The sequence below is a fragment of the Lingula anatina genome, chromosome 4 (assembly GCF_051362555.1).
Source record: "Lingula anatina isolate TDL-2025a chromosome 4, LinAna3.0, whole genome shotgun sequence".
Lineage (NCBI taxonomy): Eukaryota > Metazoa > Brachiopoda > Lingulata > Lingulida > Lingulidae > Lingula > Lingula anatina.
Window position 1 is genome coordinate 3,372,137 of NC_141770.1, and position 27,812 is coordinate 3,399,948.

The 27,812-nt window shown below is 37.8% G+C and overlaps 2 protein-coding genes and 3 long non-coding RNA genes across 5 annotated transcripts in view; 2 read left to right on the forward strand and 3 right to left on the reverse strand.

The window, feature by feature from the left end:
* Nucleotides 1-27,812, forward strand: part of LOC106170902 (uncharacterized) — a 73,059-nt gene that overhangs the window by 35,998 nt on the left and 9,249 nt on the right. The window lies entirely within an intron of this gene.
* LOC147762072 (uncharacterized) lies at nucleotides 528-14,307 on the reverse strand. Its single transcript, XR_015334244.1, has 4 exons — nucleotides 14,167-14,307; nucleotides 10,289-10,523; nucleotides 2,432-2,518; nucleotides 528-2,212 (listed from the first exon to the last, which is right to left on the reverse strand). It is a non-coding gene; the product is annotated as an uncharacterized LOC147762072 (long non-coding RNA).
* LOC147762073 (uncharacterized) lies at nucleotides 14,395-16,538 on the forward strand. Its single transcript, XM_087012317.1, has 2 exons — nucleotides 14,395-14,638; nucleotides 14,965-16,538. The coding sequence occupies exons 1-2, from the start codon at nucleotides 14,419-14,421 to the stop codon at nucleotides 16,311-16,313; spliced, it is 1,569 nt and encodes a 522-aa protein (XP_086868443.1). The 5' UTR covers nucleotides 14,395-14,418; the 3' UTR covers nucleotides 16,314-16,538.
* Nucleotides 16,532-20,055, reverse strand: LOC147762074 (uncharacterized). Its single transcript, XM_087012312.1, has 2 exons — nucleotides 19,592-20,055; nucleotides 16,532-18,799 (listed from the first exon to the last, which is right to left on the reverse strand). The coding sequence occupies exons 1-2, from the start codon at nucleotides 19,949-19,951 to the stop codon at nucleotides 17,369-17,371; spliced, it is 1,791 nt and encodes a 596-aa protein (XP_086868438.1). The 5' UTR covers nucleotides 19,952-20,055; the 3' UTR covers nucleotides 16,532-17,368.
* LOC147762075 (uncharacterized) lies at nucleotides 21,290-26,071 on the reverse strand. The gene is made up of 3 exons (XR_015334231.1): nucleotides 25,120-26,071; nucleotides 23,252-23,521; nucleotides 21,290-21,883 (listed from the first exon to the last, which is right to left on the reverse strand). It is a non-coding gene; the product is annotated as an uncharacterized LOC147762075 (long non-coding RNA).

Here is a 27,812-nt window from a genome sequence, read left to right on the forward strand (position 1 = left end):
TAACTCGGCTTGACTCTGTCTCACCTTAAATATATTCAATATGGTCTGTTGGCTACTGTCTATTATTAATTGCTTTTTCAGAGGAATGGTCGGATGGTCGCTGAACAGACGAACACGCTGCGCAAAATCTATTTTAGTCGAAAATAGGTCAAGTGTAGAGTGGAGTGTGCAAAGCAGACAAACAGTTTTGCCATTACTAACGATTGTTATTATTGGCTATTTGATGCGTAAACAGCCAATCAGCTGGCATTTAACACTTACAGTCTAACCGGAAGCTATTGTAACATTCAATACAACAACGGGAAAACAACATGATTAACCTACTTTAATGACTAGTATTTTATGCGGATCAGTGGACAGGTTATTTACAAATCTCACACAATTTAAAATCTTTGCGTCCATGGAGACGCATATGCTATAAAACTCTGCATCTACAGTAAAAACTGTGTGTCAGGGACGCGGGACAGAGGTAAAATGATCACTGTATATATATATATATATATATATATATATATATATATATGCCAAAAAACTACATGCATTTTACTCTTTACAAATTAATACACAAGTGGTTATTCTGTCAAAAGAAATAGTTAGGTGGACTGTACCCCCAGGGCCCTACCCATCACTCAGTTTCACACCTGAACATAAAAAAAATGATTTACCAATACAATAAAATTAGTTGTCATCATTTGTTATATATGGCTGCTCTCGCTAAACACCTCGCAACATCAAACTGTACCCATCACCCATGAAAGGATTGAATCTAAGCCCCATTGATCCAGTTGCTGCATAATAATGGATATGCCCTCCACTGCCATGGCTTGTGCCCATTCCATCGAAGCTTTGAAGGCACTGAAAAAAGGTTTTATGCGAAATTCCATCTCATCAAAGTTGTTTTGTGGTTTGCTGTTAAAATTGTCACAAGTCCTGCACATTGTACACATGTAATGTGCATCTAGCACTTTACCAGTGTCTACTGAAATTGGGGTCATGAATCATTGCTTTGAGTTTCTTCTTGTCTGCCAATTAAGAGCCATCATTCGTAATCCCACAGTTTACGATCTCATCAATATCAACATCACTTCTCCATAGAAACTTTTTTCATGGGAATAGCAGCAGCCATCATGCTATCCCCTCCCAGTTCTCAGGACCTGTCTCCCAAGGCTTGGGTATGCTTTATCCAGCTACATGTAAGTCTACATCCATAAGCTCTAGACTACCTTCCCTTCTAATTACTTCAGGGATCACCTTGTGAATTCGATTTATGTACTTTGTACACTTAGTGGCATCTACTGTTTCCCAAAACTGTCTGATTCCAGAAACTATAAGTCATTCCTGGTGCTTGGCTTTATATATTTCCGGAGGTAATGTTTTGCCTTGGCCCAGAGATTCTCAATTGGGTTCAGATCTGGGCTTTCAGGGGGTGTCTGGAACAAGTTCACATGATTGTGTTTCCTCAAAAATTCCTTTGCCAATTAACCTACTCATATGTTTTGAATCGTTGTCCTGCTGGCAGCAGTCCGGAAGCAGGTATCTGGCTCAGATAAATGGCAGCAGGTATTTTCCCAGAATCTTGGTGGAAAATGATGCATTCATTATTCCTTTGAATATACATAATCCGGTTCAATCCAAGGTGTCTTCCCTTTTCAATCATGAGTGAGTGATTTGAACATCAAAGCAAGCATTAAGCTTTGAAGTTGGGAGGGGGGGATCACATTGCTACGATACAAAACTACATAAAATTTTAACCAAATATTTTATATTTAAAAAGCCTATCAATTGCCAGAAGCTCTGCCTTCCCTTCTAATCACTTCAGGGATCACTTTGTGTGTATGATTTATGTACTTTGTACATTTATTAGCGTCCACTGTTTCCCAAAACTGTCAGATTCCAGCAACTAAGTCGTTCCTGGTGCTCAGCTTTATATGTTTCTAGAGGTAATGTTTTGCCTTGGCCCAGAGATTCTCTATTGGGTTTAGATCTGGGCTTTCTGGGGGTGTCTGGAATCAGGTCACATTGTGGGTCCTGAAGAATTCCTGTTCTGACCTACTCGTATGTTTTGAATCATTGTCCTGCTGGAAGCAGTGCCGTCGCGGCTATCTGGCTCTGATAAATGGCGGCAGGTATTCTCCCAGAATCTTTGTGTAAAATTATGCATTCGTTATTCCTTTGAATATACATATCTTGGTGGTACCCCTCTTGGAAATACCTACAAACATAGAAAATCTAGAAATAAAAATACATCCATATCAAAATAAACAATCTTTTTGTGTGTGAATAATATATGTATACACTGTTCTTAGCTCTATGTGGCAAAATATTTTGACTAGTTTTCAATACTTAAGTTATATTAATGACCTTTATCTATGGCATTATTTCACTATCACTTTTTGAAAACATGTCTCAATTCCCTGATCAAACCACTTACCTCTTCCTTTTCATCTGGAGACAAATTATGTTGGGATATTTCTAACTCTATTTGAACGTAGCTGCTGTATTGCTGATTAGCTGGTCACTAAAACAAAAAAAAGCAATATATATCTTATAAAATTAATACAAAATAATAAAACAAGTCTCCATAAATACATAGAATTAATTTAAAACAAACCCAGGCCTACCCAACTACCAGACTCGGCACCTACGGGTCCAGAATAAACCGGTATATCTGACCACACTACCTGTTTTCAAGGTGTGTGTGTAACAGTAACTACGCATGCGCTTCTCTTGTATATTGGATGCGATAGTGCTGCCACGTAGTGTCACTTAGATTTTACTTGACGGCGGCACGCGTCCGACGCTCTTAGAAGGTTTAGGCCCCAAACGAGGTAAATCAAGATTTAATCTTTCATTATATTATTATTTTTATTAGAAATCAAAACTTTGTAGTTATCGTCTCGATTTACAAGTTGTTTATCACTCAATTTCAGAATTATTGTTAGTTTAAGAAGTTTCCATGTCAGCGTATGTGTTCGTAGGACTACATGTATGTTTTATGTTTATTTTAGTTCCACGGGAATAATATTTCGTCGGAACCGAATGGGAATAAAGATTTTACCACCAATTTGATCCAGTTTTTATTATTTATTTATTTATTTAAAAGACGCGTGCTGCTACAGTGGAACTCTTAGTGGAACTCGTAGTAGAACTCGTAGCATGGAGATCGATACAGAGATTATTGCAGACGATACGGGAAATTTAGAGAGAACTGGAATTGTAGGAGAGATTTGTTAATATAATATTGGACAAAATGACATTTAATTTGTGAATCATCGACCTTGAATATTTTGAAACATTTCCAAGCTTGATGTGGACGACTGATATGAGAAACTTTTGTTGATTCCCGCCTTGGAAGATGCGAGATTTCCCGCCCTTTGATGACGCTATGTTCCCGCCTTTGGTAGTGACAAGTTTTCCAGCCTATCACGATGTGTGCCTTTGGTCACGTGACTGGTTTCCCGCCTCTGATCCAGTGACAGTTCTGCCTACGTAAATTTGTATCACTTTACTACATTTATGGACTCACGTAATACAATGTATCAATTTATGACTTGAACATTGAAACAAATATTGGACAATTTATTATTTAGATAAAGTGATAGCGTCAATTCATTTGTTTATGTAAACAAACTAGTAGACATTTAAAGTACTTTTGAACAATTGAAAACAGTAACACAGTGTCAGTTGAATGTTTTTTGCCTGAATGTTTAATTGAGTACGGCAGAGGACAATCCAGGAACACTATGCTAGCACACCACAGCATACACAGCTGATTGCTTTGAATATCTTGCATTAATTTGATCAAGTTTACGTTGTTGTTTTTACTGTTTAGCTATCTTTAATTTGTGTATTCATTTTTACAGCACCAGATTTACATAGAGCAGATCAGTTATCTACATTGAGCAGTGGTGGCTTGTCAGGCACAGCACATACATGGTAGCGGCAGGTAGAAAGCATGGGAATTTTTAATTGTTTTATGCCCACCCTGGAAAGGGGGCATATATAGCGTTCCTTATGACATTCGTCTGTTCACACCGTGATTCATTCCATTGTCTAGCCTGCTTGGTTCTATAGTCTTGAATCTTTGTTTAAATAAGGTATGTCTTTAGTCAATCTACCAGTGTCTGATGTTACTTTGAAGGAAATCAGACGTTCTGTGAGTGTCCCCTCTCTAGTAAATGAAAGGGCAGAACTCAAGAAACGTATACGGCCATTGACTGAAAAGGGTATACAGTGGCAGATGGATAGAAATAGACAGCATTTGCGAAATGCAATTTCTAGTTGGCGCAAGCAAGCGGCCAAGCTTGAAATAATAGCTGATGACTGTAGTGATGTAGGCCTTCTAAGGACTACACGGAATGAAATCTGTACAGCTTTAGATTGTGTACAGAAATCCTTTCATGATGTTGAAACATGTGGTGGTTTAGATGAAGATTTAAGGGTAAAGGTAGAGACCATAGAGGAAGAACATTTGCACCTTCTCAGAAGGACAGGTAATCGTATTAGGTTGCTTGAGTTGGATGATCAAGGTTCGCATATTTCTAGACAATCAAGTTGTAGGTCCTTTGCTGAATCTGAAGTAGCCAGCGAAAGATCGCACAGGTCAAGAATTGAAACTCTCCAGGCTCAGATTAAACATTCTGAGTTGGAAGAACAGAAAAGACATGAGCTTCTGAAAATCCAATCAGAATTGAAACGCTTACAGTTGAATAAAGAGCTAGAAATAGTCCAAGCAGAGTTATTAGATGATGTTGCATATGTTGATAAGGATCAAATACCTATGAAGTCTGAATCTCGTAGTGACCATGCAGTCCATCCCAAGGCTCTCCTCAGCTGTGACACTTATGAATCCCTTGTTCAAAATCTGCTAATAAGCAGACTTCCAATTCCAGAACCTGCAATTTTCGATGGTAGATCATTGCAGTATCCAAGCTGGAAAGCAGCATTCACAGCTCTTATCTCTCACCACAAAATACCCAACATAGAAAGGTTGTACTACTTAAAGAAGTATGTCAGAGGAGTGGCAAAAGAGTGCATAGAGGGTTGTTTTCTTATCAGCACAGAAAATTCATTTGACGAGGCCATGTCCATCCTGGAAGAAAGGTTTGGCAGTCCATTTGCCATTGTCTCAGCCTTCAGAGATAAACTTAGTAAGTGGCCAAATGTGTCTGGGTCGGATGGTACTGGACTCTTGAAATTGTCTGATTTCCTTAATCAGATAAAAGCAGCCATGTCTTGTTATCCTGGGCTGAATATCCTTAATGATGAAAGAGAAAACCAAAACATTCTGCATAAGTTACCTGACTGGCTTATAGCTAGGTGGGGTAGAATGGTCGTTGAACGGAAAGCAAAGGGTTCTTTCCCAACCTTTAATGAATTTGCAGAATTCTTGAGCAAGGAAGCAAAGATTGCTAGTGACCCTGTTGTGTCTGTTCAGTCTTTAAAACAAAGGGGTAAAGAAGGACCCAAGGGTGATAAAAGGTTGAGCTCATTCTTCCTTAATGATAATGAAAGTGAGTCAAGGCAAAGGGAGCAGGCACAAAATGAAAGACCTGCTGTGAGTACTAGTAGACATACTCAAAGTAGAATTCAGACTCATGTAGATACAGTCAATTATAGACAGAGTTCAAACAGACAAACAAACATCACAAAATGTCATTTGTGTAAAGGGCCCCATGATCTGGATAACTGTAGCCAGTTTAAGGCCAAACCTATGCTAGAACGTGAAAGGTATGTAAGAGAGCAATTTCTATGTTTTAAATGTCTCTCACCAGGGCATCAATCCAAGGATTGCTTAGCCAAAAAGACTTGTCCAACCTGTAACAAATTACACCCTACTAGCCTCCATAAGACCCCACGTCAGACAAGTAGTACAGTCCCTCATACAAGTTCTCTGTCTTTCATGAGTGAGACCGTAGACCGAGACAAGATTTCCATGATTGTACCAGTGTGGTTATCTCATACCAGTGAACCTGAGAAGGAATGCTTGGTATATGCTCTTCTTGATACCCAATCAGACACTACCTTTGTCTCTGACAGTGTGGTTAAGGACTTAGATATGACAGGGACTCCTACAAATTTGCGTCTGTCGACCATGACTACCAGCGCGACAATTAAGTCAAATAGAATGACTGGTTTACAGATTAGAGGTTATAGAAATGATGAAAAAATTATGTTGCCTGTTACATATACAAGGAAGTCAATTCCGGCAAATAGAGATCACATCCCTACATACGACACAGCTAGAAAGTGGCCGTACTTGAGTGGCATGGCAGATAGTTTGCCACCACTATTAGATGTAGATATAGGACTTTTAGTAGGATATAATTGTCCTAAAGCTCTGTTGCCCACTGAGGTGATAGCACCTCAAGGCAATGGCCCATTTGCACAGAAAACGGTGTTGGGTTGGGGAATAGTAGGCATAGTTGAACCCCTTGTTGAAGAGTCCTTAGACCCCATAGGAGTTAGCCATAGGGTGTTAACCTATAGGTCGTCTGTAGATAAGGTCTCATTTGCTGTACGCAACAGTGTCAAAGAAGTAGTGACTGACACTGCAGGGGATTTGGAAGCCATTGCCCCATCTCGTTTAGACCGTCAATTTCTAGATATTATGGAAAAGGGATGTAAAAAAAGTGACAATGGAGTGCACTATGAGATGCCACTCCCATTTAGAAATAGTACACCCCGTCTCCCCAGCAATAGGGATCAGGCATTGTCTAGACTTATGACTCTGAAGAAAAGATTTGTTCGTGACCCTGATTTCAAGAAAGATTATTACACTTTCATGAATGACATTCTCTCTAACGAGTATGCAGAGAGGGTGCCTATAGAGGACTTGGACAAAGGGGGGTCATGGTATATTCCTCACCATGGGGTATATCACCCAAATAAGCCCAAAAAGATACGGGTTGTGTTCCATTGTGCTGCTAGGCATCAAAATAGGTGTCTAAATGATGAGCTACTTACTGGCCCGGACATGATGAACTCATTGTTTGGAGTTCTTTGCAGGTTTAGACAAGAACACGTTGCTGTTACATGTGATGTGCAGCAAATGTTTTTCCAATTTAAAGTGTCTGAGAGCCACAGAGATTTCCTTCGTTTTCTCTGGTGGCCAACAGACGATTTTTCACTTGCCCCAGTCGACTACAGGATGAAGGTACATTTGTTTGGTGCCACCTCTTCTCCTGGGTGCTCAACCTATGGCTTCAGACAGATGGCGTTAGATTCTCAGGCCGAGTTTGGAGATGGTGTTACCAATTTCTTGCTACACAACTTCTATGTTGATGATGGATTGATATCCCTTCCTTCAGTTGATGAAGCCAGGAACTTAGTTGTTAGTAGTATGAAGGCATGCAAAAATAGTGGTTTGCACCTTCACAAGTTCACTTCCAATAGGAAGGAAGTACTTGATGTTGTTGAGAAGGATGATAGTGTTTTACGCACCTTTATGTCTGAGGTCATGGCAATTATAAATTGCAGACCTTTGACTGTTGATTGTTTAAATGACCCAATGTCACCAGAACCATTGACTCCAAATCACATTTTAACTGGCAAATCCAGTGTGGTGTGCCCCCCACCTGGTGAATTTCAGAGAGAGGATCTTTACTTAAGAAAATACTGGAGACGTGTACAGTATTTAGCTGATCAATTTTGGAAGAGATGGAGCAAAGAATATCTATCTCAGTTGCAGTCTAGACAAAAATGGTGTAAGTCTAGAAAAAATCTGCAAATTGGAGACATTGTTTTAGTCAAGGATGAAAATTTGCCTAGAAACTCTTGGCCTCTAGCCAGAGTGCACAGTGTGTATCCAAGTGAGGATGGATACATTAGGAAAGTTCAAGTTGCAATGAGCACTAAATGTTTGGATTCTCGTGGTCGACGAGACAGTCCACTTATGCTTTTGGACAGGCCCATTCAGAAATTAGTATTCATAATGCCCAACCCAAACTTTGAATAAAATGATTGCTTTAACCAGGGTGTATTCACCGTCGGGAGCCAATGTTTTTCTCCTGCTACAACTGTCTGTTGATTGCATATGTATGATGTGCTGTGTATGACTTGCCACAACACAATTTTGTTATTAATCTTTGAGCTATTTTGTAATGTTTAGAGATTAGTAATTGTTAACGTTAGTTAGTTAACTAGTATGTAATGTTTAGAGATTCGTAATTGTTAACGTTAGTTAACTAGTATGTAATGTTTAGAGATTCGTAATTGTTAACATTAGTTAACTAGTATGTAATGTTAAGAGATTCGTAATTGTTAATGTTAGTTAGTTAACTAGTATGTAATGTTTAGAGATTTATAATTGCAATTGTTAACGTTAGTTTAGTTAACTAGTATGCAATGTTTAATGATTCATAATTGTAAGTGTTAAAGGTAGTATTGTTGCTTGACAAGCATCTGACATTAAATATCTTTAAAATATTGTTATATGCTGACATTAAATAGCTTATGAGAATTTCAAGTTTGTGGAAAATACAATTTTATGTAAATGTGTATTTTGAGGAGCCATGTAACAGTAACTACGCATGCGCTTCTCTTGTATATTGGATGCGATAGTGCTGCCACGTAGTGTCACTTAGATTTTACTTGACGGCGGCACGCGTCCGACGCTCTTAGAAGGTTTAGGCTCCAAACGAGGTAAATCAAGATTTAATCTTTCATTATATTATTATTTTTATTAGAAATCAAAACTTTGTAGTTATCGTCTCGATTTACAAGTTGTTTATCACTCAATTTCAGAATTATTGTTAGTTTAAGAAGTTTCCATGTCAGCGTATGTGTTCGTAGGACTACATGTATGTTTTATGTTTATTTTAGTTCCACGGGAATAATATTTCGTCGGAACCGAATGGGAATAAAGATTTTACCACCAATTTGATCCAGTTTTTATTATTTATTTATTTATTTAAAAGACGCGTGCTGCTACAGTGTGTCAGATCGCATAAAAGAGTATCATACCCTATCACAAATTCTGTAAGCCTACCTGTCATCTGGGTATCGCGCCTCGTTTTCGTCAAGTAGGAGTCGTATGAATACAACAGACGACTCCCTCAATCAAGCGGTGGAAACGCGCTACTTATATGATTAAGACGAGCCTAGCCGTCAGTACCGGTTATTGTTTTGTGACCTTGAGGAGCAATTAGGTTTGGTCGTTGCGGCACGCATGGACAGTAGTTGAACTACCACACCTGGGTCTTTTGTTTTTGACAACCTATCACTCGTCATCGAGGCGCTTGTTCAAGACTACAGGCTGATATCTACTAGTACTACCAGTGGCTTCATTAGTAACGTTCCCACAATACTTAAGTTTCTGTCCGTGCGTACAAACCCTGAAAAAGGACAGCCTCGCTGACGAGAACAATGGACGTTTCTCACCCCTCTCTAGGATTACCCTTGCCCTCAATCTCGTCCATCCCGGTAGTCATGAAAATATTTAACTCCCGACAGAATATGCTTCCGCTATCAAAATTAGGTCTACTTTTCTAAATTAATACATAAGTTTGCAAGTTCTTATTTACAAAACATCATTGGCTATGTCCGAACCTAAATTTTATGTTAAAAATTGCGGTACTCTCAGATTTTAGCATAAACAGAGAAAATTGCAGCAGCGCATGAATCTAGATGAGATGCACTACTTTCTAACCCCGCTTAGGATCATTGCTATCACATCGCGCACCAGGCAAAATCGGTGTGGTGGCTGATACTCTGTAATGCGATCTGACACACACCTTGAAAACGGGTAGTGTGGTCTTATAAACCGGTTTATACTGGACCCGTAGGTGCCGAGTCTGGTAGTTGGGAAGGCCTGAAACCTAAACTTACATAACTGTAGAGTCATGGCAAGAGAACCATTTTTATAGGTCCCTCTCCTCTCTCATTCAGGTAACAGTGTGATCTAGGTGTGGTCTCATGACTGTCACATGACTGATTATATATTCTTCACACCTGACTGATACAGTGAACACATCAACTCTCAATTTCATGTAGTTATCCCAGAACACGTACATGCTTTTCTTTACCGTGCTCCTGGAATAATAATAATAATAAAGCATGCACTGATGCAAAAAAGTTGAAAGTGACTGTCTCTTTCTATATGAAACTTGGCATTAAGACCCAACTTAGTTATTCCATAGACTAAAAGAAAAAAATTGGTCTGGGATAAATAAACTGGTGTCAAAAATATAAAAATAAAGCAATTTAAATCAATTCAACATTTCAAAATACTAATGATGAAGCACTGATTCAGAAAATGTTAAAAGTGTGCTCTTTTATAGAAACTAACTCTGCAGGCAGAACTCTTCCTACGGCTGAACTCTCTAGGAAGGCCAGGGCTATTGTTGCAGACAGTTGCTGGGGTGTAAAAAAAAACATCCAAAAGCTTTTTTTAGCACGAAGTTGCTGGGCTTTTTGAGACACTTGAACAGGGTCTCCACCAGCCACTGGCTGCCCACCGCCAGATCTGTTCCTTCCAGATGAGTCATCCCTTTATCAGGTTCTTCTCCACTCTGTAGGACCACCTGAAATATTATAAAAAAATGAAGGGGGGGGGGGGTCTGATGAGACACGTAACATGTCAGTAGAGGTGGGTGAAAGGGTGCCAAAGGTAGGGGGCATGCTGACCTAAGGATGGAAAGTCACCATGTTTTCTTTATTATAGCTACAAAGACTAGTATAAAAATTGAACCCTTTGTACTGAACATACTAACTGAAGGAAGCTTTCGCTCACTTACGATCACTTACACAAGTAAACCTTTCACTCTCATGTTCAATCCCAGGTCTGTTGCTCTAAAACTTCACATAAGTGCTTGCGACAGAAACCAAGTCAACCACAAGGATAAACCAACGTAACACAGCTTTATGAAATAACTGACCCAATACACTAAATATCTCATTGGTTTTTTCCAGTAACGGGGACCTTCCCGTCTCCTTACAAATCCTTACAAATGTGTCCAACTGCAGGCAGTTACAACAGGCTCCAGAGTCTACCAATGCTTTACATTTTATTTCCTGAACTGACAGAAGAACACCTATAACCTACAAAATCTGGACACTGTACATGTAGTGCCTGCAGGATCTAGTGACCCATTGTTGCACTAACAGCTGTCTACACTCTGCCTTAACGTGCCCTGCCTTATTACAATTGAAACACGCAGGTCGGCCATCCTCTGTCGAACTCGTATTTCGTCGTGTGTGTGGTCTTTGTGAGGAATTATCCACCCACTGTGAAAAGTTACCTTGATACTGATTTTGTGGGTTAGGGGAATTGAAGACTATAGTGTCTACCTTGGCCATCCTTGTTTGCAACAGTTCCTTAGTTTTTTGCTGTTGAATGAGAGCATGTTCTAATTGTTGTGCAATGTCTGTAAATTTTGCCAGTATAGTGTCAAGCTGTGTTTGTTTTGTTTGAGGTATGCTTTTGTTGTGTCTGTCTGGCCCGGTAGCTCCTATTTCCATGTCTTCCTCTATTCTCGCGTTTTGTGTTACATAAGTGTTTGTTTATTGTTCCTTCAAATTGTCGTCAACATCTATAATTAGTTTTGTCCATGTGATAGATTCCTCCAGTGTAGTAGGCCAACCTCTAATTACCAGTTCTTCTGCTACATTTTTATTCGTTAACGCACCAGAGTATGCCCTGATATCAAAATGCTCAGTTTCTCCTTGTCTGCAGATGGTGAACGATCTATTAGCGCTCTCCCTGAATTGCCTATTGAACGTTGTAAGGGTTTCGAAAGCCATCTGTCTTAAAACTTCTTATTTGGATTTTAACCTTTCCTCCTCATTTGCAAACAAATATTATCTTTGTATGTATGATTTCATAGCCGCCCACGTGGTCCCATTCCTATCTGCCTGTGAATTTAAAAATCATTCTATTTCCTGCCTCCTTTTGATGTTCGAGTGACCAACTCAACAATACCCCATGGTACGTCATGTATTCCTACATTAACAATATCTATCTCATCTATATATATGCCCTAGCCTCTGATGGGATATTCCTGTCGCAAGTTGTAACAACTTGCAACATATGAAAAGAGCATTCTATGTATGTCATGTCTTTCTAATTATTTACGGTAATTCTCCAATCTATACGAACGATTTAAATTAATTATTTTTGGAAGATAATCATTTTGTTCGTAAGGCTTGAAATTCAGTCTGCTAAAAATTGCCACGCGTTCGTATCCATAGGGACAGTCGGGCTGACGTCACGCGCCTTAGCAACCGGCATCTGGGGTAAAACAAATCGGGCAACATGGCGGATCGCATTGACTTCTATGTAAAAGTTGGCAGACTTTGTCCGAAGATATCATACTCCACAGTGCCTGACCACTTGTGTCAGTAAGGATGAGTTATTTACCTGGTCGATTTCCTTTACAGGCCTTTGTAATTAGCCGCTGCACACCTGGTTAAGAGATAAAATCGGCCTTAATATAACTGCCGATCGTTATCTGTGATCGGGAATTTTACAGCAGAAGATTTTGAAAAGGCAGTGCTTGACCTTTTGTGTCTGGCGGGTTGAATCATTTACCTGGACTAATGAGTAAGCAGGCCTTTGTAATAAGCTACTGTTTAACTTGTTACGGGATAAAATTGGTCTTAACTGCATACGCAAATGTCCACCCTAAGTATATACATGTACATAAGTTGGTGAAATAGGAATGGCTTCTTAGAACGTGGATCGTAAGAAAGACCTAGAAAATGTGCAACACTGAGAAGTTATTAGAATAAGATTTCTACAAATTGTGATTAAATCACCTGCTGCTGCAATAGCCAGGGGGACGGGATAGGGGCAATGTCATCGGTCCCATGGCCTCTTTGGTCTGTATACAGTACATGAATATTAATGCAAGCCTGGAAGGACAGCATAAACAGTTGCTTGCTAACTTTTTGGAAGAGAAGACACGTGGTGTTTCCTGTATTAATATTGGCAGCTACGCGTCTATGAGTGTTTACAATCTTATTGTGCACTTTTCTGGTACGAAAATTGGCGAAATATCATGGAAGACAGAACGCTAAGTTTCAAAACGTGCAAGGTTAAAATTAAATTGAATAACAAACACAGTAATAAAGCTGTATGTTATTTTACCAGTTAAGGTCGCTTTTTTTATGGCAACTTTTTTTATTTTACTTGATAACTTAAAGATATAGACATTAACTCACAGGTTTGTCAATATATTGACGTACATATTTTTTCTTATCTTTAAACTCAATTAACTTACAGCAAAAAAGTTCGACGTTATAGTCCATTAATTTTAACTAAAAGAATTGATATACCGTCACACATGCCAAAACAAGATGCAATCTCAATTTCTTGTAAATATTACTTATTAATTCCGGTAACAAATGACAAACATAAATACCAAACAAGGTACAATGACTTTCTCCCTCTCTATAATAAAATGAACTATACACACATACACAAATCTCGTAGTGCATGTACTGAGTATAGCTATGACCAAATCTTGTTTCGATCAACAATCCCGTATTTAGTCACGTCTGCACAATCTATAGCCTGCAACAGTCGTTTACTTTTCCGTTGATCTTTGAAATTTAACAAATCCCATTAGATTTTATCAATGTGTTGGTAGTGTCACCTGGTACACAGCAAGCTTCCACTATTTAACTTTTGTACGTGCCTGAGAGTTAAACGGTACCTGTGCAATTCAGTAGGCCTGCAAAATCTACTCGTATGTGTCAGCAATATGCAACGTCAACAGTTATAAGTACAATTGAAACCTTCCTTGATAATATCAGTTGCTTACGTATGGTTTTCTTTTCAAAGAGATGTGAATATTATGCTCATCCAGGTAAGCAAATGAGTCTTTGCAATCTACCACTGTAAGATATCCGATCACAGATAACGATCGGCAGTTAAGGCCGATTTTATCTCTTAACCAGGTGTGCAGCGGCTATTTACAAAAGCCTGTAAAGGAAATCGACCAGGTAAATAACTCATCCTCACTGACACAAGTGGTCAGGAACTGTGAAGTATGATATCTTCCGACGAAGTCTGCCAACTTTTACATAGTAGTCAATGCGATCCGCCATGTTGCCCGATTTGTTTTACCCCAGATGCCGGTTGCTAAGGTAAAGTGCCCGGATGACCGACTGTCCCTATAGAAATACGGATGGAATACGGCTGTACCTGAAGTTATTTCCACTTACCTACATTGCTAAGTGTAAGCATTACTTTCAGATTAAATCACTGTGATCAGCTAAAAGCACAAACAAATTATTCTTGCGATATTGCAATGAATTAAAACAAACTAAACAAAAGTCGGGAATTCAAGTTAAAAAACAATCCGTTCTATTCTGGTGACGTAGCTGAAGCTGCGTACGCAACTCTGTCCGCCATTATGTACCTCTGCGCGCCAAAGCACAATACCGGGGACATTCGTCAAGTTTTAATTTAAAAGCATGCCTGTCTGCGGAATAGTGGGCTGTTCCCGTCGTCAGGGTGAGGAAATAGGGATAAGGTTTTTCAAAGTACCGAAAATTATAAAAGGTCAAGGGGAAGAGACACAAAAATTGTCAGAGGAAAGGCGAATGGTATGGAAATCGGCTATCAACCGAAAAGATATTACAACGGAGGACAAGTGGGATAGAACTCTAGTTTGTTCGCTGCATTTTGTAGGCGGTGAGTTTTATTTTTATTCTCATGTTCAATGCAACCTATGATTGAAAATGTGAGTGGCTCTGTGTATATCCAGTGATTCATGTAGGCTTCATGGACACAGGTTGCACTGGGTTACGAGTGTTTAACAACTTGATACTAATGTCCAGGCAACATTTTTTATTCATTGCAAAGTCCAAATCTATAATAGCACCCGATTTTATGGTTGCCTGGACTTTCTTGTATATATACACAGTCTGTTACATCTGTAAATACACCATTTTATATCATTTTATTTCCATGTTATTCATCATTGTAATTTTACATGTTATTTTTTTTTTTAATTTCAGAGACAAAGGCTTATTTGCATGACAGGACAAATCCTTCCTGGGCGCCAACAATAAATCTGGGTTATAGCCAGCAGGCTTCAACTCCACAAATTAACAGTGACAGATTCAGAAGGGCTAAGCAGCGTAAAGAAAAGAGAAAGATTTCTGATGCAGTGTCTTCTCTTTTAAACCTTAAGAAAGTGAGACTTGAACTTGACAACGAAAGACAGGAAAACACTGAAACAAACAATGACTGCTTGAGTGAAAGCAACACAGGTTTAGATAATGATGATCAACCAACACTTGCCCATGAAACTGACTGTGAAGCTGAGGAATATGTCAATAACACCAAAGACACACAAACCCAGTTAACAGGACAAGTCATTGAGCAAATTGTAGCTGACAACAGGGCTAGAGTAGCAGAGTTAGAAGGAAATGACAAAGCTGGTTGTAAACGCCAGGGTCTGTACAGATTTGAAACTTATGAGATAGATCCTAGCAAAGCTATATTTTACACTGGTCTACCAAGCATAGATGTTATTAAGTTAGTGTTTGAACTAGTGAAATGTCAAATGAGCAACAATTTTAGAAGCTTAAGCAAAGAAAATCAGTTTATGCTTTGTCTTATAAGACTTAGAATGAATTACACTTTTCAGGATATTGCAGATCAGTTAAATGTCTCACAAGCAACAGTTCAGAGAAGTTTTCATGCTACACTTGATGTTCTTTATGCGAGGCTAGGTTTCTTGGTCAACTGGCCAGAAAGAGAGGATCTTAGAGAATCTATGCCTATGGTGTTCAGAAAAGGCTTTGGTGAGAAAGTTTGCATTGTATTAGATTGCTTTGAACTGAGGATAGAAAAGCCCAGTGGTGCTTTGAGCAAAGTGTTCACATATTCAAACTACAAGCGTTCTCATACTGTAAAATATCTGCTAGGAATGGCTCCGCAAGGTGTAGTTACCTGGATATCTGAAGGGTGGGGAGGACGAACGTCTGATAAGCACGTAACAGAAGATTCTACTTTACTAGAAAATCTATTACCTGGAGATATTGTTATGGTTGACAGAGGTTTTCTTATTGATGAATCTGTTAATTTTTATCAGGCATCGGTAGCTCGCCCAGGATTTACCCGTGGCCATCCTCAGTTGCAACCTCTAGAGGTGGAGAATACACGTTCCATTGCAAATGTCCGTATTCATGTTGAACGAATAATAGGGCTGGTTTGTAGAAAGTTCAAAATCTTTGAGAGCATTATACCTATAGAGTTCTTAAAATTGAAAAAAGGTGAAAATGTCCCGACCATAGACAAGATTGTCAAAGTTTGCTGTTGCTTGACAAATCTTTGTCAGTCTGTTGTGCCATTTGACTAGTATAATTTTGCAAAATGGATGATAACAACATGTATTCAACTCTGGAGTTGTGTTTACTGTTTGCAGTATTAATACACAAGAATAAGTTTATGCATAAGTAAATAGTCACAAATAAAGTTTCTTACAAGAAATTTAGATTTCTTTATTTATTCTTTATATTCATATATATGTTGTAATAAAAGCAGATACCATCGTATTTAAGAAATAAAACTTACAAGTTCATCATCACAAGAATTTATTATGAAACTTTGAGCTTTCGTTTAAGATAATCGGCTGGTGTTACATGAAAATTTTGACACTCTAATACCAGTCCTCAGGAAAATTTTCCAACATTTTGGAAATAATTTTTAAGAAGTTTCAGAATGACTTTGCATTATTTATTGCACACTTGTTTTAACACAACACAGAATAAAGAAAACACATCTAGACTAAATATAAACAAAAATGATAAAAGAAAATGAGCAAAATCATGGCTTGCTTATTGCACTATCAGTTGGACTAGTATCTCTCTTGAACAAAATATATATCACAGGAAAAGTACAATCCTGGGATATAATGACACAAAATAACCTAAAATCTACAGACTTAGCTAGTTAAAACACACCATTGCATTAGGGAATAAACATCTTTAAAGGTACTGGCTCAAAATAAGCTTCGACTTCACTAAAAGGCATGAGAGACAACCATTTTGCCTTGCAATTTTTACCATCACAACCTATCACATTTGTAAAGTACATCTAGACTAAATTTAAAAATGATAAAACAAATGGTGAGCAAAATCATGGCTTAGGTATTGCACTATTAGTTTTGATGAATATCTGTCTTGAATAAAGAAATATAGATCACAGACCAAGTACAATCCTGGGGACTAATAATACAAAAGATCCCCAAAATCTACAGGCTTTGCCTTCTTTATATATTGTAACAAAAACATTCCATTGCATTGAGGGAATAAACATCTTTATAAGTGACTGGATCATACTAACATTACATTACAATGCTAGTTTACTTCACTTACATGTTTTCAGAATTCAATTATCACCACCATAACCTAATTATTTGCAATCAGGGCAGAGCCACTTTTCATCACTTGGAAACTTTTTCATTCTGAGGCATGAGAGATGGTACCATTCTACCTTGCAATTTTCGCCATCACAACCTATCCATCTACGCCGATCCTCTTTCCCATTGCATCCCTCAACACAAAACTTGTTTACTGCATTATTGCTCTTGCCTTTGCCCTTTGTAACAGCTTTCAAGATTCTCCTCTTTGAGAAGTATTCACTAACTAACTCAGGCAGTATAACCCTTTCATGAAAGGCCCGACCTTTCTTAACAATGAATTCCCATAATTCAATATCCCTATATATTCGCTCGCAGGTAAATGTATGAGGTGTCCACACAAAAAAGTCACAGTATTTAGTATCAGTAATAAACATTTGTGTTTGGACCTGATAGTAGTAGCTGCTGTCCTTCTTTAATTTCCCACCATCAAGCCAAGGTGCATCTATCTTGGTTGAATCTTTTAAGGAGTATGGGCATTTTATTTCTACCAGTCCAGTCCCACAACAGTCACAAGTGACAATCCCATCAGGACTTGCCCCAAACTCAACATAACTTGGGTTAATTACCAACCCACTGTCCCTCACACAGAATTTCTGGTGGTGATCACTGTTGCACTTGACATAATGCTTTCGTGCTATCCCCTCTTTTCTCCTACCCCAGTCAACAGCAGCATTTGTGAAAGATGCAGGATAGCATATGCCCTTAACAACACTAATTGCAGGCGAGTTTATGTCCGTGTGTGTAATACTGTAAATTTTAGATGCAGTTAGTCTACCAAGTCTATATTGTTGCCAAAATGGTGAATTAGATTGTCCCCTTGTATTAACTTCCAGATATGCGGCTTCCTCTTTGCTAAAGGTGATGTCAATGTCACTAGTGTGTTTCCGTATTTCGCTGATATCTGAGCTCTCAAGATGACATTCCTTCCTTATAGTTGAAAAGTCAACAGGCCACTGACCCAACAGTGCTTTGGGCCTAAACTGGGTAGAAAAGCCAGGGGTTATTGACAAAATTGCAGATTTGCTACTCCTTGCATTAAGGGCTCTGAAGAATGAATCTCTTTCATTTTTTGTTGGGGATGGGATGGTTGTAGTGATATCTACGGCTGGAGTAGATGGGGTTTCTTGGTGCAACCGTTTCTTGTTCGCTGACTGCAGGTTTATTTCTCGTATCCTTTTATAGGGTTGTTCAAGTTCTTGACTCACTGAGGGGTTTGCCCAGTACGCAGGGACATCAGTTACTGTTGTCTCTTTCTTTAACCTTGTCCACGTCTCCATGGCGAAGAGGAGGGCAGCAACATGACTGCAGGTTTCCCCAAGGCCTGCCATGCATGTACAGTGGGCACAGTCAATCTCCCCATCTGCACTGACAATCACCCAAGGCTCCAAAAGCTTTTCACGAATACGCATGGAATGATGAACCTGCAACAATGTATGAGAAATACATATTAATACATTATAAACATAATTATATGAAGAGAGAGAAACACATGTATAGAAATAGTTTCTGTGGAATGAGGTTTCCATTTTAATTGCAAACTTTGCACATATACACCAAAGTTACTTGTGTTTTACTAGAATTTAATTTAGACAATGAATGCACATATTTGATACACTGAATAAATAGTTTTAGCTACCCTTAAGATAAATAGCAATGATACAAATAGACTATGGTCCAAATGTGGTAATGCCTTCATTAATTCTGTCTGTATCATAGCGTAAAGTACAGATAAAAGAAAAGCCATAAATATGGAAAGCCCACATGTAACAAGCATTTTGATATTGTTAATCTACAAAATTTATTTATAATAAGTATATTTAACATAATATACGGCAAAATATTTAATCTAAACAGCAAACATATTACAAATAACTTTCAATGTACAGCCCCTGCAGCATCTCTATCAGTACTGTCATAACAAACATGTAGACAACAATTTCAACAAGGTTATTTTTCTCAAATCATAGACCTTTAATCATGAAACATCCAAGTAACTAAATCAACATTTCTCCAGCATGGACCTTTTCTGGGCCAAAAGGTCACAGCTACGGTAATGCTTACTGTACAGTTCACCATTTTGAAAATATAAAAAAATGGTCATCTATGTAGAATTGTGTGTCTCTTCGACAGAGTAGTCAGGATAATATACATGTATCTGGTAAAATCCCTTTGATCATTCTTCTAAGATAATATTTTATTCAAATTGCACTTACCCTTGCTTTCATTATGTGGAGCCCGTTCGCGTCTTTGTGGAGTACATCTTTGACCCAACCATCTTGAAAGAGCTTGTAGGCTTCCAACGACTTATGACTTCTAAATTGCTCACGGGTGTAAGCAGAGTGCTGATATATCAAAAAATGATATATGTCTGTTATATTCATGTCTGGCCATGTCTTCTTGTCCGTATCAAAGTCTTTCTTTGGTATGGCATAAGGGTCTGTGTCCACTTTCGCGATCTTCTCATCGTATCTCTTTCTGGCGTTTTCTGGCAGACTTTCTCTATAATCCATAGACTTGGCCATAAGCACAACAACAACAACAACAAACAGATGTAACAAAAACAATAAAAACATAAATTTAACGGCAAATAATGAACTTTCTGTGAAGATTTGATGGAGGTCGATCGGCAGCACGTGTGAACAAAGAGGTAGATAATGGCGACTGAAGTTGGTGCGGGACTAGTGTGATGACGTCAAAGAATAGTACGGATTTCTTCATACTAAAGAGGTACATTTCTCCCAAGACAAGACAACATCGTTTTTCCCTGTTATGTTTTACCAAGACAGGACAACATCGTTTTTCCCAACTTCTGTCAAAAACAGACATGAATATTTTCGTATCCAGTTGCATATTTTATTTATTGCGTGTTTACTTTTAATATGATTTCACATATAGAAAATTTGCAATATTAATAATGTCACACCCCCTCCCCCCCATTAGGCCTACATAAATTTCTCCCGCCAAAACAAAATACTTGAAACTCCTCACAGTAGATATCACTGACGTTAATAGAGATTATACTTGATATAAAAAATAACATCAGCTCAATTCAAGTCTATTTATGAAAGTCTTATACAGCATATTAATTTGCACGCAATCAATGTAAACTTAATTAGAAAAAATACAGAAAACTGCAGGCAAATTTGTATAAGGTCATACGGCACCTTTATTTTTCACAATCACTAATATCGGTAAGGTTTACCTAATAGTTGTTCATGAGACAAGGTCTTTAACAAGTAAAAACAAACAAACAAACAAACAAACAAAAAAAAGTACATTAACTTTATCACAACTCCAATTAGAAAAATAAATACAATACAAGACAGAACTCCTCTTAAAAAAATTAATTTCCTGATGACTACCAAAAACAAATGAAAAACTCGATCATTGACAATGGATTTCTCATACTCTTCTGTTGTGCGTGGGTTTCAAGTTTATAGATTTTACTAGAAACCAGTTATCGGTGAAACACTGATGGTGGATGTTGATGATCCAGTCGGCCGGCAGAAGTTAAGAAATGATAATAAACAGTAAGTAATTTATGCGTAATGATGCTGTCAATAATTTCTCAATAACAATAGGGTTTTAAAACTACTGGCCTGTAGCTGCCGGCGGGCAGGTTGAGTCCTCCTATCGTCTCATTCAAAAACAGCACAAATACATGATAACAATCTCTCCTGTCAAGTGGCAGTTCCTTTGTTTGGAACGGTGGTCTGAAAACTCGCTTTGACGAATCATGGGGCGAGTTTCAATCGGGCACACTTTCTTGCGTTCGGAAAATTTAAATTGTGCCCAAGGTGAGTTTAGCGATCGTTCGTACAGAACGGAGACAAAAAATTCAGATTCAGAGAAAAAACGTTTCGTTCGTAATTATTGCGGCGTTCGTATAGATTGGAGAATTACCGTATATGTGAAACATTTATATAATTGAAGGCATATTGGTATTCAAGAAAGAGGTAGGATAATTTTTAAGTAAGATTTTTTGTCACTTCTTTTTTGGCATCGGAATCTGACATGCCGATATTGATTGCATTATTTCAGAAGTGGAAAGGTCATTGTCCTCAGACTCAATAGTTTTTTTTTTAGTATATTGGGAGAATGTTCCATTCATTTGGTCCATAGACTTGAAGAGCTAGGTCAGGAGCATAATGATGAACTAACCTCATGGTTATCTCGGCCACCAAACTATATAAATTATTTCCAGCACTATTCAGGTATATTTATATCATACCAGCAGGAGTTCAATATGTTGCTAATTGTGCCAATTAAGATGTCTGGTTCTTCCTGAACTGTTCTTGGTGTGGCTCTGAAGCAGGTAAGAATTTCATGGTTTAGTCAATGGTCAGTAATACCTGTTTTGGAGACAATTGTTCCAAGATATTTTATGTAGATTGGTCTTGATAAATTTCAGAATGTACTTGATGTTTATATCCAACTGGTGACATATTGCTTTCCTTGCTTCCGAGTCCCCAGTATTGTGAAGCATCATCTTCATAGCTGTCTACCTAAAAAAGTTACAATGAGAAAAGTTACTGCCCCATCCGAGACATAACTGCCAATATGTCTGTTGAGGAAGGATCAGAAATTAAAAAAAGACAAAAACACAATAAAATTTAAATGATAAATTTAATGTAATGAAAAAAATAATACAAAATCTGAAAAATAAAACAATACAAATTGAAAAACCGCTGCTGGTGAGACTGCTTTCCTTGAGAGTTGCAGAGTAGACCGCTGCAGCTGGGAAGACCATTGTGACGAGGATCAATTAGAGAACCACTGATGGTGAGACGTGCAAACAGATTCCAATCGACTGAGGTTGTACAGTCCTTCGGCATTGCCAGGAGTAGGCTTGCAAGAATGCTAAGGGATAATGGAATTTTGTGGTGTTGCAGAGAAGCCAAAATGTGAGAAAATACCCAAATGTGAATATCAAAACCAAAATCTGTGACCATAAGTTCTGAAAGTGAGTAATTTCATGTCTTTTGTTTTGTGTACGATGTACACAAATTTGTACTTGATGCAAGGTTGAGTCGTTAATTGCGGTAACACATGGATAAATGAAGTATTCAAGGTGATTAATATTTTGCAAAGCCCAATTTAGGTAAAACGCCCTTATAACCCTTTTCTGAGCATGTAAAAGGGATTATATTATGTCTTTATAACTTTTCTAATCAAGTTAAGACCAATTTAAGTACAATGTCCTTATAACCCTTTTCTGGGCATGTAAAAGTGATTTTTATTCTGTCTTTATTACCCTTTTCTGATCAGGTAAAGGCCAATTTAGGTGTAACATCCTTATAACTATTATCCTAGCAGGTAGAAGCACTTTTTGTTACGTCTTCCGAACAGCAAAGGCCAATTTAGGTTAAACATACTTATAAGCATTTTTCGAACAGGTAAAAGCGATTTTTCTTACGTCTTTATAACCCTTTGTCAGTGTAAGAGTTTATGTGCAACTTCTTATAACCCTTTGGTTAAAGCTTTTTTCAGTTCAAACTCTCTACAATTTAAAATAGCAAATTGCAGTTGGTCTTTAATGCCCCTTTCCCAAAAAGTTTTCATTCCTTCTTTTAACTTGTTAATGATCACATTAAGGCTATTAAGACATTTTCAATGCTTATAGTCAATTTGTACTACTTGGTGTTACTTGCTCATCACAATCCGTTCAACAAACATGTCTGTGGATTTAAAATTACAATTTATTGCAAAAGAAATGTAAAAAGACCATCAATAAATGAGCCTTTGAGTTAATTTTTTCCCACAGATCCATTTAAAAAACAAAAAATCCGAAAGTCTTTCTTTTGAAAATCACACGTTAATCAAACATATTAAAGTCTAAATACATGCCCATGATGGGCAATCTTGGGGCTTACCTCTTTCAGAAAGTGGCCCGTTCCTTTTTGGCACGATTGTCATTTTTCTTGTGCGTTCGGGTTGCTGTTTACGGTATATAGAGTCTAATTTTCTCTTGTATCGTTGCATTTTTTCTGACTCCCATTGTATTTCTCTAACAGTCCTTTCCCCAAACTTGTTCTCTTCGTCGCTATAGACATGTATTCCTTCTTCATCAATACTCCAACCTTTTCCTTCTTCCTCTCTGTCCATTCTGCCATCTGCAGGGCAGTTCTACTTCTGTGCAGTTTCTGCAAAGGTGAAAGAACAACCAACTTACTTAATGGTAAATAACATTTAACCGATTCCAGTCAAGCTCCTTTTTAAAGGAAATTTCAGGATCGGAAAGTTAACGTGCACACCACACACAGATGAACCAACAAAGTGCAGAAAAAAGCGCACACCCCCACAGAAGGCAGCACAGATTTTTTTTATCAATTCTGGGGATACCATCAATTTTTTGCACTTCCTCATCCGACTTTATTTCATCAATATCCAACATTTCACCAAAATTACAGAGATAATTAATGAAATAACTAAGCAGTCTATCACAAATATTTAAGATCACACATATTTTTTGCAACTTCTTATAACCCTTTTTCATTGGTTAAAGCTATTTTCGTTCAAACCCTTCCAATAAAAAATAACAATTTGCAGTTTGTCTTTAATACTCTTTTCCCAGAAAGTTAAGATTTTTGTTCCGTTTTTAACTTGTTTATGATCACATTAAGGCAATTAAGACATTTTTCAATTCTTAGTCAATTTGTACTACTTGGCATTACTTGCTCATCCCAATCCATTCAATAAACGAGGTCTGTGGATTTAAAATGATAATAATTTATTGCATCAATAACTAAAAACCCTTAATCTTTTCCCAAAGATCCATTAAAAAAACAAAAATACGAAAGTTTTTCCTTTTGAAAATCACAGGTTAATTGAACACATTTAAGTCTAAATTCATGCCTATGATGGGCAATCTTGGGGCTTACCTCTTTCAGAAAGTGCCCCGTCCCTTTTTGGCACGATTGTCATTTTTCTTGTGCGTTCGGGTTGCTGTTTATGGTATATAGAGTCTAGTTTTCTCTTGTATCGTTGCATTTTCTCTGACTCCCATTGTATTTCTCTAACAGTCCTTTCCCCAAACTCGTTCTCTTCGTCACTAGACGTGTATTCCTTCTTCATCAATGCTCCAACCTTTTCCTTCTTCCTCTCTGTCCATTCTGCCATCTGCAGGGCAGTTCTTCTTCTGTGCAGTTTCTGCAAAGTTGAAAGAACAACCAACTTATACTTAATGGTCAATAACATTTAACCGATTCCAGTCAAGCTCCTTTTTAAAGGAAATTTCAGGATCGGAAAGTTAACGTGCACACCTCACATGCACAGACAGACCAACAAAGTGCAGAAAAAAAGCAGACACCCCCACAGCAGGCAGCACAGATTTTTGTAAATCAATCTGTGGATACCAACAATTTTTTGCACTTCCTCATCTGACTAAATTTATTCCGACAATATCCAACATTTTACCAAAATTACAAAGATAATTAATGAAATAACTAAGCAGTCTATCACATAAATATTTAAGATCACACATAAACCTTCAATGCACAAGTAATCATGTACGTAAAAGAAATTCTTAGTTTTGGGTGATTATGACACCTTTACCTAGCTCTTTGCATATGTTGACCACTTTGCCTCAAAAAGTGAAAATGGACTAAAATGTTTGACAAACTACACTTGGGACTAATATGCAGCCAAGGAAAGAATAAGGAAAATATTTGTGAGACAAACAGGCGGCTTTTAATCTTGACTGTGGCATTTGAATTTAATAAATGGGATTAAAAATACTTACTGCTTTTAAGTGTTTGTTGCGTCTGACTCTAATCCTATGATTCTCCTTTCTGCCACCCTCTTCCCTCTTTAGGTCATCTTTCTGAGATTTAAAATATACTTTACATGCACCTAGAATTGAGAATGGGTTTCGGTTATTGTTTATTCTCTCAAAGGCCACTTGACATTGTTTAATTGCTGATGTGACAGGAATGGTAGTCTGTAATGAACCGTTGCCCGATCCCCATTACTTTGTACAGGTGACATTCACCCCATAAACTAGCCCCGATACTCCAACTAACCCTAACCTAAACATGTGGGATGTAGCCGACGTTCAGCATAAAATAACTGAATCCCTTAGTGACATATAGACAGCACAATTTGTAACATTTCCGTTAGCACAATAGACACCGTGGCACGTTTGTTCTTTGTGTACTTTAGGCCTTGTACAAATCTATAAAAAAAAAATGTAAAAATGATGTAAGTATGCAATAAATAATAAACTCAGAATTAGAAACAAACTACAGTAAAGTAAAAAAAATACATGTTACAATTACTCACATTATATGCTATCTACAGTTCCAAACACAGGTGACCGACCGGTTTGCTTGCTACTTGTCTACTAAATTCTCTCGAGATTTCTATACCATGCATACCCAAAACCACGTGACTGATTAATGTTCACCTAACTAAGAGTGACCACAGGGTCATGTGACTTGGCGCACTAACATTGGACTTCGGACTTCCGTTCTTAGGACTACCACTTCTGTCGCACCAGGCTTGACTTCCTAATAGGGCCCTTAACTCAAATTTTAAACCACACATTAACACTGGTAGCCTTGTAGCAATGCACATATGTCCTTTTGGGGGGACAAGCTGCAACTGAATTAGAGAGTACCATGAAGAGGACTTGGTAAGCTGTGGTTGTCCATTACTCCCACATACAATGTGATACTTATGCGAAACCAGAAAAAGATGTTTCAATAAATACTTAATTTGGCATTTTATTTCTAAAATGCCTTCTGTGCAACAATTACAGGATACTTATCCAACTTGACTGGCAGCAAAGCGAAAATCTGACTTGCATGTATTATCAGTCCACACTCTGTGCATTTTCCATGCACATGTTTATGTAGCACTTTGTCCACATACTTTTGTCTATAGCAATAGGCTCTATCTTCCTCCCGTAGTTTAAGCATGTGCAGACATCCAGTCGCCTTCCCTGCCCATAATCTTCTTGACAATACTACAATCTTGTTTTCTGGTGGTAGTTGTGCTGACACTGTGGAAATTACTAACTGTAATTCTCCCCACATGGTGTAGTTTCCAGGCCCTTGGCCCTTGGAAATGTGCTCCACAGCCTGGATGTATAGAGGATCTACTCTCTCTTGAAAAAAGTCTTCTATTGGCCCATTTTCCTTGTCAACCACATACAACTGGACAATTTCAGAAAGTGTTAGTGGTCACTGTCCAACATGGGAAAGACCACGGCACTATAGTATCTAAAATATTAACAAAATAAGTAAATTACACAGGTGCACAAGTCTCCAGCTTTGTAATTGCTGGAGGAAAAAGGGTTTAACATGTTTTTAAGACACACCCAAGTATTTTGAATACTTTACAGTCTCTGAAACTGTGCAAGCTCAACTAGTATTCTAGTTTCTGCATCAGGACCAAATATATTGTGGGTTAACATATGTGGAAGGCATGTTAAGATAGATTTTTAGTACTATTCTGTAATACTTATTATAAGACCCCAGATATATACCAAACCGTATGTTACTGTTGTAAATGCTACCTTTTTATTTTCTTAAGCACATTTACTAGTAAAATTAGATAAATAGCTTGCTAGAATTAAGATAACAATCACAACATCAGTCATTATAAATACTACGCACTGTACATGTCCAGGGTGGCAAAATTAAGCTGTCATACACCAACAATACATTTGAAAAGACGTGAGATAAATATTTCACCAACCTGACATTCAACGTAGTCGACATATCTCGCCCTGAACAACTGGAATCCATTATGTGGTGTCTTAACTATTCTGTCTACCAGGCGCATTTGTGTAAACTACAAACTCTGGGTTCTCAAGCCTCTTTCATAAGGTTTTTCATTTCCTTTCTAGCAGTGACTCGACTTTATATTTGACTGAATCTTACAAAAACTTAATTTATAAAAGTCTTATTGTAAAACTTTTACTAAGGTTTGATAATTTACTATTCTTTAATCGTCAATCCATTTACTAATCTGATGAGATAGGAAAAGTCAAAATTGTTCTTAAACAATTAAACTCTATCTCAATTGTATCTATATCATTCAACTAGTCTTATTCCGTTTCTTTCACAATTCTACTTTCTAATTCTTTGCTTTGAAAAGACAGGAAAATGTCAAACATGGGCAGGATAAAGAGCTGAACTTATGATCAAACAGTAAAGCTCTCTCTCGAAACTAACTTCCAACTTCTTTCCATAACACAGAGACTGACGAATGCTTAAGCCGTGAGGCGAGAGAAATCCTTACCCCCATTCTTGCCCTGCCATCCATAACTCACTGTTGAATGAATGGGCAGCCTGTGCATTTTCTGTTAATATCAAATGCAAGGTACTGCATATCTCGGATTTTTAACCAGTACAGTCATCTCTCTGTTTCAGTGACTTGAAACTTCAGCTGTAATTCTACTGTTTACGGCAGGGCGCTATGATGCATGTA